General features: G+C 45.0%; 1 protein-coding gene across 8 annotated transcripts in view; it reads left to right on the forward strand.

Annotated features, from left to right (window-relative positions):
* The window catches only part of dmd (dystrophin), a 72,984-nt gene that overhangs the window by 33,345 nt on the left and 27,139 nt on the right, over positions 1–12,500 (forward strand). For 2 of the 8 annotated variants that reach the window (XM_060048909.1, XM_060048905.1), the window contains exons 21-24: positions 2,230–2,283; positions 4,146–4,209; positions 5,089–5,149; positions 7,272–7,307. In XM_060048909.1, the coding sequence (XP_059904892.1) occupies positions 2,230–2,283; positions 4,146–4,209; positions 5,089–5,149; positions 7,272–7,307 (215 nt within the window). Of the gene's footprint in view, positions 1–2,229; positions 2,284–4,145; positions 4,210–5,088; positions 5,150–7,271; positions 7,308–8,921; positions 9,315–12,500 lie in introns of those variants that run through there. The other 6 variants (XM_060048906.1, XM_060048913.1, XM_060048908.1 and 3 more) reach the window with 5 other exon arrangements.

A 12,500-nucleotide genomic window follows, 5' to 3' on the forward strand; every position in this document is an offset into this window, starting at 1 on the left:
CTGAGAAAAGGCAGAAAGTGACTTTTTGGCGCTTGTGGATTGAAGACAACAACTCCCACCATGCACCACGATGCACAGCTTCGCTGGCCACTCCCGCTGATCTAGATCTCCGCCTATTGGACACCTCGCTGTTCCATCTGCCATGCTGATACCGCAAGACTGCTTGAAAATAATTTCACACAACATTTCTAGTGAAGAGTATTAGTTGGTGAACTCGGTGAATTACCGTATTTTTCGCACAATAAGGCGCACTTCGTAAAGACGGAGTCATTTCGAAACCGCATCGAGCTGTAGAAACGCTGTAGTAAATATTCAAGACGCTGGTTTTCCACAGAAAAAAGTGGAGCGCATCAAGCCTGCGCGCTGTATACAAACATTCAGTCACGAGGAGATTCAACCTTTTAAATTGAGCAGAAATACTTTTTAATGTACAGTTAGTAACTACATTTATCAAGGTGCTTTATTTAAAGCTACAAAAAGAATACAAATAAAATAATAAATAAAAAATTAAACGCAACTCTGACGTCCCCCAGCTGGCGGGGGGCTAATGCCATCAAGCGTTTCAGACGTCCACACGAATCCTAACACGAAACCGCAGAGGTCCGGATAGATTTGAAACCACCTCCGAGGGTGGTTTCAGAAATGTGCGGTTTCGGGCACCGGATTCGCCGGCTCCGTCTGGACGGTCGGCCGAACGGACAAGACTTATGCGGTTTCACCAAAAAATCGGCTTCGTGTGGACGGGGCCTTAGAAGGCTAACACACGTTCACCAAGACGGGGAGACAGCGCCGGGCGACTTACGCCACTATCTGCCAATGGATCGTGGATGCCTGGGCTGAGATATCAGTCTCAACTGTGGTCCGAGCTTTCACGAAGGCAGGAATAATCACTGCACTGCCAGGCAACACTGACTCGGATAATGACGAGAGGGAGCCGGGCATGTTGGATGTCGTACTCGCCCAACTGTTCAATTCGGACACTGAAGAAGAACAATTCGAGGGATTCGTGGACGGGGAATGAACTGAAAAAGTGAGCTTTACGTGTTATACGTAACTGAACAATGTTGAGTTATGCACTAACGTTTGAATTAGCGGTATCAGACTGTGTTTCTTTTACGTGTTTACAACTGAACAAGGCTGGGAGATATTGTTAATATGCACATTAACGTTTGAACATCGTTACCATGGGAGTGAACGGAGTTGTCAGAACGCTTAATAAAGTTGGACTTTATCTGACTGTTTTGTTGACATTCCCTTTAGCACAGCTCCATCTAGTCGATGCATAACGCAACCCCAGTCAAACGTTTGACTGCAGTATCTTCCATTCTATGCGCCTTATAATCCGGTACGCCCTATATATGAAAACAGTTCTAAAATAGGCTATTCATTGAAGGTGCGCCTTATAATCCGGTGCGCCTTATAGTGCGGAAAATACGGTAGTCCTCGTTTGTATTTCTTTCGAAATGGTGAACTTTTGCATGGTGCCATCTTCTACGTCAGATCCAGTACCCTCCGCCATTGTACTTCATTTTTATCAACAGCCTCTGTTAGCATATTTCTGCTGGTGAAGTCCCACCCACTGGCACTGCTCTAATAGGTCTGTAGCGTCAGTGGGTCCCACCCCCTATAGAGGGGTGGGACTAGTGGTTGTAGTCTTACGAGAATCCTCCCCTCTTACACTTCCTATTTACTTCTACGCAAAAATCGTCATATTGCGTCATCTTAAACAGGAAGTGTTGGAGATCGATACCGATCTCTCCAGTCTCTCCAGAAAATAAGGGAATGATGCACGACCATTCAAAAATATGAGTGGGTTTCTAACGATACAAAGCTTAATGGAAATGGGTGAAGTTTCCCTTTAAGCTGTCCATCCCTTGTGGTTGCAATATCGTATTAAATGTCTGTGATGTCACTCAGACTGGCCAATTTCTTTGTCACCTGAGTCAATGGGACTTTTCGTTTTGTGTTGGTGCCCAGAAACATCAAAAGTTATAAAATATTAAAAACAAATTGACCCGATCGCACGTCCTGCTATTTAGTGCAAGGGTGTCGAGCATGTGGCTGTGTGTGCGTGCTTGTGCGCGTACCAACTTTAGCTCATTAGTCACTATACAGGGCTCGCTGTGTTGTTCTTCCTGTGCCAACAAAGGTCTGTTCTTATTGGCCAGTACAAACGGTCACTTGCCCAACCGCAACCTTGCTCCTCTCGTTTCCCATGACGCTCGTTAGGTTACCATGGATACCGGAGATCGGAGGACCGGGGAGAGTGAGGTGGATTCAAAGGTACCCGGTTTCTCTACCCCAGTCCGGCTCTCTCTCTTTCATCAGAGTCCGGGCTCGCTCGCCCCATCCCACGCGTGGCTCGTCATATGTGTTGCATTGTCCCCTCTGAGTTCACGCGCATTTGTCAATTTCTTTCTTCGTTCTGCCCCTTTTTTTTACTTTCTATGGTATAAATCCATTTTTCATTGATCCACCCATCTATTTCACTTTTTCTTATAGAATAGAGTAGGACTGGGCGATTAATCGAATTTTGATCGTGATTTCGATTTTAGCGTCAAACAATCACAAAATTAACATAATCGAGTTTTGCGATTTTTCTTTTATTTATTTTTTTATATATGTGTTATTTAATGTTTTTTAGAAAAGGCAGAACAGCTGGATACATATCTGTAAATTATTTTAGATTGGAACATTTTCTTTTTGACCATTGTGTCAACCATTGAATTTTCAAAGTTCTCAGTTACAACGTTTATTTTGGGAGAGACATGCTGAATAAATACAACAGGTTTTCAAATTCAAAAATAATCGTTTGAATAGTCGTGATTTCAATATTGAACGATTATGATGTTTCCCATAATCGAGCAGCCCTAGAATAGAGTGTCCCATCACAATGACAGAGCGCGCAGACTTTGGAGGGGGGGGGGGGGGGAGGGATGAAGGTCACCTGATCCGCACATCATTTTTTTTTTTTTTTAACATTTAGTCAAAACCTGGAAAGTGGTGTCACAGCACTACCAGCACTACAGGGGGAAAGTTTCTGTGCTGTTTAAATGTTAAGTCTCGCCCTGACAGTTTGAATTTTAAACGGAGCACATTATGTTCAGTTTGTGTCGGTGTGGTGAGGTCCTTCAAATAATGTGTTGCAATAGAGCTAGTTTCATTGAATATAGCATTGCTGAAGATATTAGCCTACTTAAATTATATTCTGAGAGTTGAAATAATCTGTTACATAACCATATAATATTTTGCTAGCTGGTCAGCTATTTAGGTAAGACAGTAAGACAGGACACAGAGCAAGATGTTCTTTCTTAATTGCCAGTTAGCTGCCTGAATGGTCTTCTTTTAATCACCTTTTAAGTCTAACAAGGTTTAGCGGTTGTGAGTTATTTCAAAATATCGACCCAACTTTGCAGTAAACCTTTGCCTTTTGTTTTGGTGATTCAACGGAATCCATTCTGAGAGTGACAGAATGGATTCCCCTTTCCGTCTCAACAAACCTCTCCAGATTCATGGCTTCCACGACCTCAAACATTTTGCTTCAATCCATTTGTCTATACCTGTCCCTCCGCTGTCCAACACCTCAGCCGATCGATTAGTTACTTATGCTGTCTGTTTGGTCATCACTTTGTCCCTTTGTGACCATATTGTGTTTACCCTGCCATGAAGGAAGTACAGAAACTTCTCTCTCTCTGTCTGTCTGTCTGTCTGTCTGTCTGTCTGTCTGTCTGTCTGTCTGTCTGTCTGTCTGTCTGTCTGTCTGTCTGTCTGTCTGTCTGTCTGTCTGTCTGTCTGTCTGTCTGTCTGTCTGTCTGTCTGTCTGTCTGTCTGTGTCTGTCTGTCTGTCTCTCGCTCTGTCTCTGTCCCTCTCTTCTTCCTCTATCTCTCTCTTCTTCCTCTGTCTCTCTTTTTCCTCTCTCTCCCCCAATCGATCTGTCTATCGTCATTCCTCCTTCCTCCTTATCTCTCTCCATCTACTGATATATAGTCATTGTCTCTCACCCTCTCTCTCTCTCTCTCTCTCTCTCTCTCTCTCTCTCTCTCTCTCTCTCTCTCTCTCTCTCTCTCTCTCTCTCTCTCTCTCTCTCTCTTTCCTGATGTTACTAGTAACTCAACTTGTGTCTCCCTGTCTCTTTCTGTCTCAGCTCTCAATTAAAGATCACCTCAAGCAGCTGACGGATACTCACAGAGACTACATGCTGCTTCATGGTCAGTACACACACACACACACACACACACACACACACACACACACACACACACACACACACACACACACACACACACACACACACACACACACACACACACACACAGTAACACGTGTTTAGAATACAGATATACACATTCACAGACACCAAGGTTGTCAACAGTTCCTAGGATTATCAAGGTGTGTGTGTGTGTGTGTGTGTGTGTGTGTGTGTGTGTGTGTGTGTGTGTGTGTGTGTGTGTGTGTGTGTGTGTGTGTGTGTGTGTGTGTGTGTGTGTGTGTGTGTGTGTGTGTGTGTGTGTAAGCACAATGACTCATTAGTCTGTTCAATGAACCCATGCTTTCCTAACAACTTGTTGTTTCCCCATCTTACTTTTTATCACTGGAAGCTAATATGAACATTGACCTTCACCACTGACCCAAAATGGCCTCCATGAGCCAGCCAGTTTCTCTATGAAACTTCAGTTGAATGCGAATTCCGGTAGATAGTTGAAAAGCACAGTGCTCTAGCAAATTCACACACTTTTTTCGTCAATTGATTCTGCCAAGACTATTTAATTAGAATTGTATTGTTTTCCTGTTCAACAAGCAAATTATTACCTGCACTTCCTTTCCCTAAGGGGACAAATATGTCTGTCTGAAAATATTGGCATGAAATGCATGGCAAAATGTGTTTCATCATTCTATCAAAAAATATTCTTTCATGATCTGGAATCCCAAGGTTTATCTGGCTTACTTTGTTTTCGGATTTGGAACTCTGCGTTGTTCTTAAGAATGTTCATGGAATTTTAGAGCATGTAGTCACAGCCTGAAATCCTCTGAACAAGAACTAATTAAAACGTAAATCCTTGCTGACGTTTGTTGGTCTGCTTCCACAGGGTCGGTTGACAGCCCCTTTGAGCAAGGCACTTCCCCCAACAATGTGCCTTACTACATCAAGTAAGTACGGATGAGTAGCACACAGAAGCTTAGCGCTGGTTCACATGTTTTGTGCTTTTGGGCTTTTTTGTTTTAATACCGTTAACATTGACTACTAAGCATATCTCGGCTTGCGGAAGTGGCTTTTCATATAATTCCCATCTGGGTAGTAACAACTTCCTCTAACGTGTGATCGCTTTCTAATAAAAAAATTGCCATGGCTGTTTTTTATGCAGCAGCTATGACAAAATATTAATGTGGATCATAATAATAAATTCTTCCCAAATGCCATCGCAACCTGGGCCTAAACTATACTCAACATATTTACGACAATCCAAATACTGTAGTCGAAATCTGGGAAATAAAAAGGTTTTTTTTCCTTTTTCCTTACTATAAAGTACCAGTTACTGTAAACATTACCTTTCATAACCTTTCACACAAAATTAATCATATTCACTGAAATGTGTTGTTGTTTCTATTGTAATTGATCATAAAATAAACAACGCATGTTCAACCATATACCATATACAACCATATGTTCAATAAACAGAAAATATTGGCGGCTGGCTACCAGTTTGAAATACCTTAAAAGCCGACCCCCTTCACCATAGTGACGTCTTAAAAAAGGGAAAAGTAAAATAGTTTGGCAGAGGGCGGTTGACTGAGGTGCTTGGTGTGGCTTTTCTAATGTACTCATTCATCAATCTATCCATTCATTCAATCATCCATCTGTCCTTTCATCCAACTATTCATCCATCTATTTCAACCATCACTTTTGTTTGTTATGTTCCATTCATCCATTCATTCATCTGTAATCAATGCATTCCAGAAGTTCAACATTAATATGACCATGGCTGAGATGACTTTGATATTTCCCACTTAAAGAATACACTTGACTTTGGATAGCATCATGGGATGAAGGCAGACCGAAAACCAAAAAACAACAGCATAATAGTTACTTACTCCACCCTATTTTCAACACTCCCAATTTGATGCTTGATGAGTGTTTTATAATGATTACCCCTTGAAGTAAACAATGATAACGACTATATAGTTATCTAATGCAGAGTCTTGCTTCAGCTCTTTTTTAATTGGTTTGTGTGCTAGCATGGCAAATGTGTTTACGCAGTAACTAGCTAACAGGCTAGCCCAGTGGCTCACAGCGCTATCTCACTGACCAGGCTGATTCTAGTGTGTTATTGGTTGGCTGACTCGATTGGCTGATTGTGTGTCAGTGGCCAGAATTGACGACACACCATAGAGCTGGAATGTCATGCCGGGATAAGAGCTTCCTATTATAGGCTCCTCGAAAGGAGTCTGGACGATCATTGATCACAAACACATCTCAAAAAGTAGTCCTACAATTGACCTGGGTCAGGGGGCTGTGAGGTTAGCCAGAAAAAGTAGCCGTTCAAAGTAACCTTGACCTTGGTCTGAATATAAAGTACTAAAAGTCCAACAGGCCAGGACAGAAAGAGGGAACAGAAAGTGCGGTCAATTGTTAAAAGAAACAAATTTAACAGGCTGAATTCTGCCTAGTTTACTTTCAAATTGGAGCTAGTAAACTCCACTCCACTACAGTGATGATCAGGCTTCACTAATGTGGCATGGCAATATTTATATAAATTATATATATATATAATTGTTATTATTTAACAAACACCAACAAACAGAACATTCCATTGTGGGAAATGTAGCAATTTTGTTCCAGGAAATGTAGGTTTTAATTCTTTCAGATAGTGAAAGGGTGGACTATTTTGACTTCCTGTACCTGTACGACCACATGACCTTCCAGCTCTATATTTTGTTAACATGATGAGAGAGAGAGAGAGAGAGAGAGAGAGAGAGAGAGAGAGAGAGAGAGAGAGAGAGAGAGAGAGAGAGAGAGAGAGAGAGAGAGAGAGAGAGAGAGAGAGAGAGAGAGAGAGAGAGATAGGGCGAGCAAGGGGATCTCTTTCTCTGAAAGAAAGTGGGTGAATGACAGATAAAGAGAGAGAGAGAGAGAGAGAAAGAGAGAGAGAGAAAGAGAAAATAGGGCGAGCAAGGGGATCTCTTTCTCTGAAAGAAAGTGGGTGAATGACAGAGAGAGAGAGAGAGAGAGAGAGAGAGAGCGGAAGTGACCGTTTTTCCTCTCTATATGCAGTGAGAAAGCTGAACCTTTTGCGATGACCCAGGCCCCGTGAGTGACAGTACACACACACACACACACACACACACACACACACACACACACACACACACACACGCATGGACACCCACAATTGCATGACTAGATACACAAATACAGACACACCCACACAATCGCACGCACACATTTGGATACCCACGATTTCATTACCAGATACACACATACAGACACACAAACATGCAGTCGCGCCCACATACACACACATGGACAGCCACAATTGCATTACCAGACAAACATACAGACACACCCAGACAAGACACACACGCACACAATCGCATGCAAACACACACACACACACACACACACACACACACACACACACACACACACACACACACACACACACACACACACACACACACACACACACACATGTTCTCTTGAGGGGGTGTTGTTTGCTGTACCGGAGCACAAATCACTGATTACTGCATCCCCCGTCCCCCCGTCCCCCCGTCACCCCGTCACCCCGTCCCCCCGTCCTCGCGGTAGTAGTCATCTGAAGACGGGGCAGAGAGTGGAGCGGTGGTAGCGACACCACCTCTGGGAACTGCTCCGTTTCAATGTTGTTCTTCGTTCACAGCCACCGCGCGGCCGCTCTTTGAACCACCCGTCTGTGTTGTTTAGGAAAGGTCGTCGGGATGTTGGGAGAACGTCCCCGTTTCGGTTCTGCTGAGCCGAGGTCAAAACAACCAAACATCATTTCCTGTGTTTATATTCGGGGAAAAATAGTCCCTCATTCAATATGTCCAAGACCTATATTAGGTACCTATATTATGTCATTTTATATATTTGTTATTGTTTTCAACTTTATGTTATTATTCATTTTGTGGTCAAGATCACAAACAGGGATAAGTTGTCCTTCTATTATACGGTAGTGTCCGGATGTTATTAGGCAGTCGAAAAGTGATAATTGTACACTTTTTTAATCCATAAACATAAAACAAAAACATACACACGCCCGCACACACGCACACGCCCACACACACACGCACACGTATGCGCACACGCGCAAAGACACGTTCCCTCCTCTTCGCAGGTTAATGGCCAACTATCGAAGGCTAACATCCCAGTTCAGACCCGGCTAGATATAGGTCAGGCAGCTCTCTTCTTCCCCCTTCTCCCGCCTTTCTTTTTATCTCAATCTCCCTTCAACTCCCATATAAAATGACTTTATTGGCTTGGGAAATGAACAATGAGGCCGACACTGTCAAAGCACAAAAAAAGTTAAATAGGATTAGCCTGCCTAAATGAGATTACAATAGTAGCCTTATAAAATGGTAAGGCCTATTTGTTTTCGACATCAAACTCATTAATAACATAATAATAACGGGTAGAAATAAGGTGTACCGAAACATCCACATTTTGCAATACTGGAGGTGGACTTATCGCAGCCAAAGTCACAGACACCCTTACCACCTCCTCCTCCTCCTCCTCCTCCTCCTCCTCCTCCTCCTCCTCCTCCTCCTTCTCCCCCATCCTCCTCCTCCCAATTCCTCCGGCGTTCCTCCTCCTACTCCTCCCTCCCTCCCTCCTCTTCTTCCTCCTCCTTCCTCCCTCCTCCTCCTCGGAGGTGAAAAAGCTCGTGCGGATGGTGTCAGGGGTTCTTTAGCTGCTTCAGGAACACTGCGCGTGGGGGGAAGGGACGGGCATAGCTCCGCCTCGTCTCGCTGGAACGCCAGCCCCTGCAAACTACCGCTGCTTGCGCTCGTCGGCACACACACCTACTACACACACATACACATCCATCGACACACACACACACACACACACACACACACACACACACACACACACACACACACACACACACACACACACACACACACACACACACACACACACACACACACACACACACACACAAGGAACACTGGCAAACCGGACTTCTTGAAAACGCCTCGTCGGCGGGTGTTTGCCTCGGTTCGATCCGGGGATCCGTTCACCGCCGCCCGGCTGGGAGACATATCGGGATCGCGACATGAGGGAGCAGCTTCGGAAGTGAGTGTTTTGATACCGGCCGGGGGGGGGGGGGGGGTTTGTGGTTGTGTTTCGGCCGGCGGGCACAGCAATGGTCTCGGATATGATGCAGTGCAGCTCGGCGGTGGCCCCACCGTGCTATTTGCACAGGCAGAAATGTGTCGGCGTGCTTAGCAAGCAGAGGGGAGAATGCGGGGACTGCACAGTCAGAGGGTTGGTGGTGGGGGGCTGTAGGGGACAGGGGGGGATACAGAGAGAGGAAGGCATCGGAAAGCCTTGAGAAGAGACTAGCTTTATCTGCTGGTTAGCCGCCGATCTTAGCCTTGAATCCCCGCTAGCCACCCCCTTTTCATCGCGTTGTTTTGGCCGACCTGGAAGGTGTGTGTGTGTGTACGTGTTTGTGTCTGTGCGTGTGATTGTGTGTGTGGGGGGGGCGATAAGCTTCGTTCTTCGGCTTATTCTCTTTACGCGACAAGCCCCCAGAAACGGGAGGCATGTCACAATGAAGCCCCCATGTTGTCACCCGGTGGGGCTGTGGTAGCATTCCTCCACACCAGAGCAATGCAAACACGGCCACCTCCGCGCTAACCAAGCCACGGGGGAGGGACTGGGAGCGACCCATCTCCCCATCTACCCCCGCCAACAAGCCGTTTACAAACCATCCGCGACCCCCGCTGCGCAGAGGTGTGTGCGCGCGCGGTGCACGGGCGTTGTGGGGTTCAGTCTTGACGGCTGTGTGATTCGGATGAGCAGCATCGCTATGATATAACGTCAGCCCCAGTCTCCCGTGCAACGTTGATATGCGTAATAAAAGGTGTCGCTAAGCCGTTTCTGAAGCCTCCGACGTCGATCCTTTTTTTTTGTAGAATCACGGGTGCGGGACGGCGTGTTATCGTTGTGCACTGTGCAGGGACAGTGCACGTACACATATTTTTTATAAATTTTTTCCTTTGAGTTGGTGTGTGTGTGTGCGTGTGTGTGTGTGTGCGCCCGCCTGCGTTCTCGTTGGTTTGATGCAGGCGGGCTTTTGTGCAGGTTTTTCTGGCACACATGTGACTGCAGATTTGGTGTGTGTACGCGGCCCCCGATTGGACACAGCCCATAGATAAATGCCCATATTCTCCTCCAGCCCCTTTATAACGGCGCAGATGTGTCAGGGCACGTTTGACTGCCTGTTCTGTGTTCCCGCAAATCACACAGTACAGCTCTGCGATAAGCAAAGCCAAAACAGCGATCGTTTTCTATTAACGTGCCTGTATGGTGTTCTGCATGAGGGAGGTCATCTCAGCCTACCCGTGTGTGAGTCACTGTCGACCAAGAGTCTTCTCAACTCACGAGGCTCTCTGGTATATCTGTAGTTCTGCATAGCAATGTTTTGGCATGACGGAGGCCGCGTTTAACAGGAAGGGATTCTGTTGACATGCAGGTTGGCATCCAACGTAGAAGGAGCGATTTGACAGGGGATTACAGTGCGGTTGAAGATGTGATTAGAACACAACGCCAGAGCCTCGGTTTTATTTTTTCTACTGCACATGAATGGGCTAAAGCCCCGTAGCAATAAATCTCCAATAATTAGCTCTTTAAAAACGATAATGACAGTGATCAGATTCCTTCTTAACACACACACACACACACACACACACACACACACACACACACACACACACACACACACACACCCTGATAAACCGAGGACGATTCCATCGATACTCATTTGGTCAATCCCCCAAAATAACTGCTACCTCCATCCCGAAAGATAACACAAATCTCTGGTTCCATATTTCTTCTGCTAATGTGCTTATTTTTGTACTTAATCTGTTAATAGGCCTCACGTCCCCCAAAACCATTATCCAAGTAAAGTGCAAATAAAACCACCCTCGACTTCCTCCCGGCGATGAAGATAATCATATTTTTCGATTTATAAGCTCTTCAAGTAATCATAGTTGGTATAAACTAATAGCAAACTGCACAAGCATTTGATGCAGGGGTTTTCCCTTTTTCATTGTTTGATAACATAAATGTCATTCAAAGGAGCGTAAGAACAATTTCAATAGAAAAAACTCAAAGGACACAGCACAATATACAAACACACAGCTGCAATATACAGATTAATCCCTGAGCTCTTTATCCACCAGAATACATTTCTGCTAATACGGTTTAAAACCAGGTTATTAAACCAGGTTAGAAGCTCTTTAGACTGAAGGTGTGCTAATCTTGGTTAGCTTAGCCTACCTATGGCGTTTGCTCCGACAGAACATTAGGTGATTATCGAAACCAACAGCTGCTCTGTTTTTAATGAGAACCCACAAGCTGGTTGTTTTTTTTGCCGTGATTCTCATTTGCTAGGATTGTTCCACAAGGGTCGGTCGGCCTGCACCTTCCAAAAACCTGGACGGGGGGGGCACGGCTCCCTGGGATTCTTCTGGACTATGGGCTGTCACTGGTCAACGTCCAATCCCCATGTATTCCTGGACTAGCATGTTCAGGGTTTCAAGGAAGTGATATCAATGAAGCCCCGCCTATATTTTCACAGGAAATGGGAAAAATGATGGGAAAATGTGTGTTTTGTTTTTTTCGTTCTGGCCGGTAGCCGTCATATAAACTCAGTCACTTGAGTCAACCAAGGGCGGTTGGGACGCTGTTCCATGGTTGTGCTGTACTGGGACCATCGGAATCTCACTGTACTATACATACTGGTTTAAAGATACAGTTCTTCGCAAGGTAGAAAGGGAACCACTCGTGATCTATGGGTGAGAGGTAGCGATTCAGACCTATGATTGTAGGGTGGCAATTGTCAGGAATCTGTCTTGATCAGACATTATGTGCCCCCCCAGCATTGTATATTGCCAACATCGGATCCCAAAATAAAGGCACTCACTGACTTCATGGTTCTATGGTTCTACTACTAAGTGGACGCAAAGGAAGTCCATATAACACAATCGCATCCAATACCATCCCATTGGCCAGTGTCTCGAAGTCCTGTCCCCCGCTCAGGATGTGGTCCATTGACCTTGGGTGTCTTGAAAGGCGCCTCTAAATTAAATGTATTATTATTATTATTATTATTCACAAACCGCGGATTGACTGAAATTCGGTGGCCTGTGAATGTCCTTTCAGTCAATCATCCTGGAGCCGTAGTGAACTGCAGTAAGATGAGGTGACACAGGTGTTTTGAAAATGGGGATGTGTTGTTGAAAAGGCATGTCA

The sequence above is a fragment of the Gadus macrocephalus genome, chromosome 4 (genome assembly GCF_031168955.1).
Source record: "Gadus macrocephalus chromosome 4, ASM3116895v1".
Classification (NCBI taxonomy): domain Eukaryota; kingdom Metazoa; phylum Chordata; class Actinopteri; order Gadiformes; family Gadidae; genus Gadus; species Gadus macrocephalus.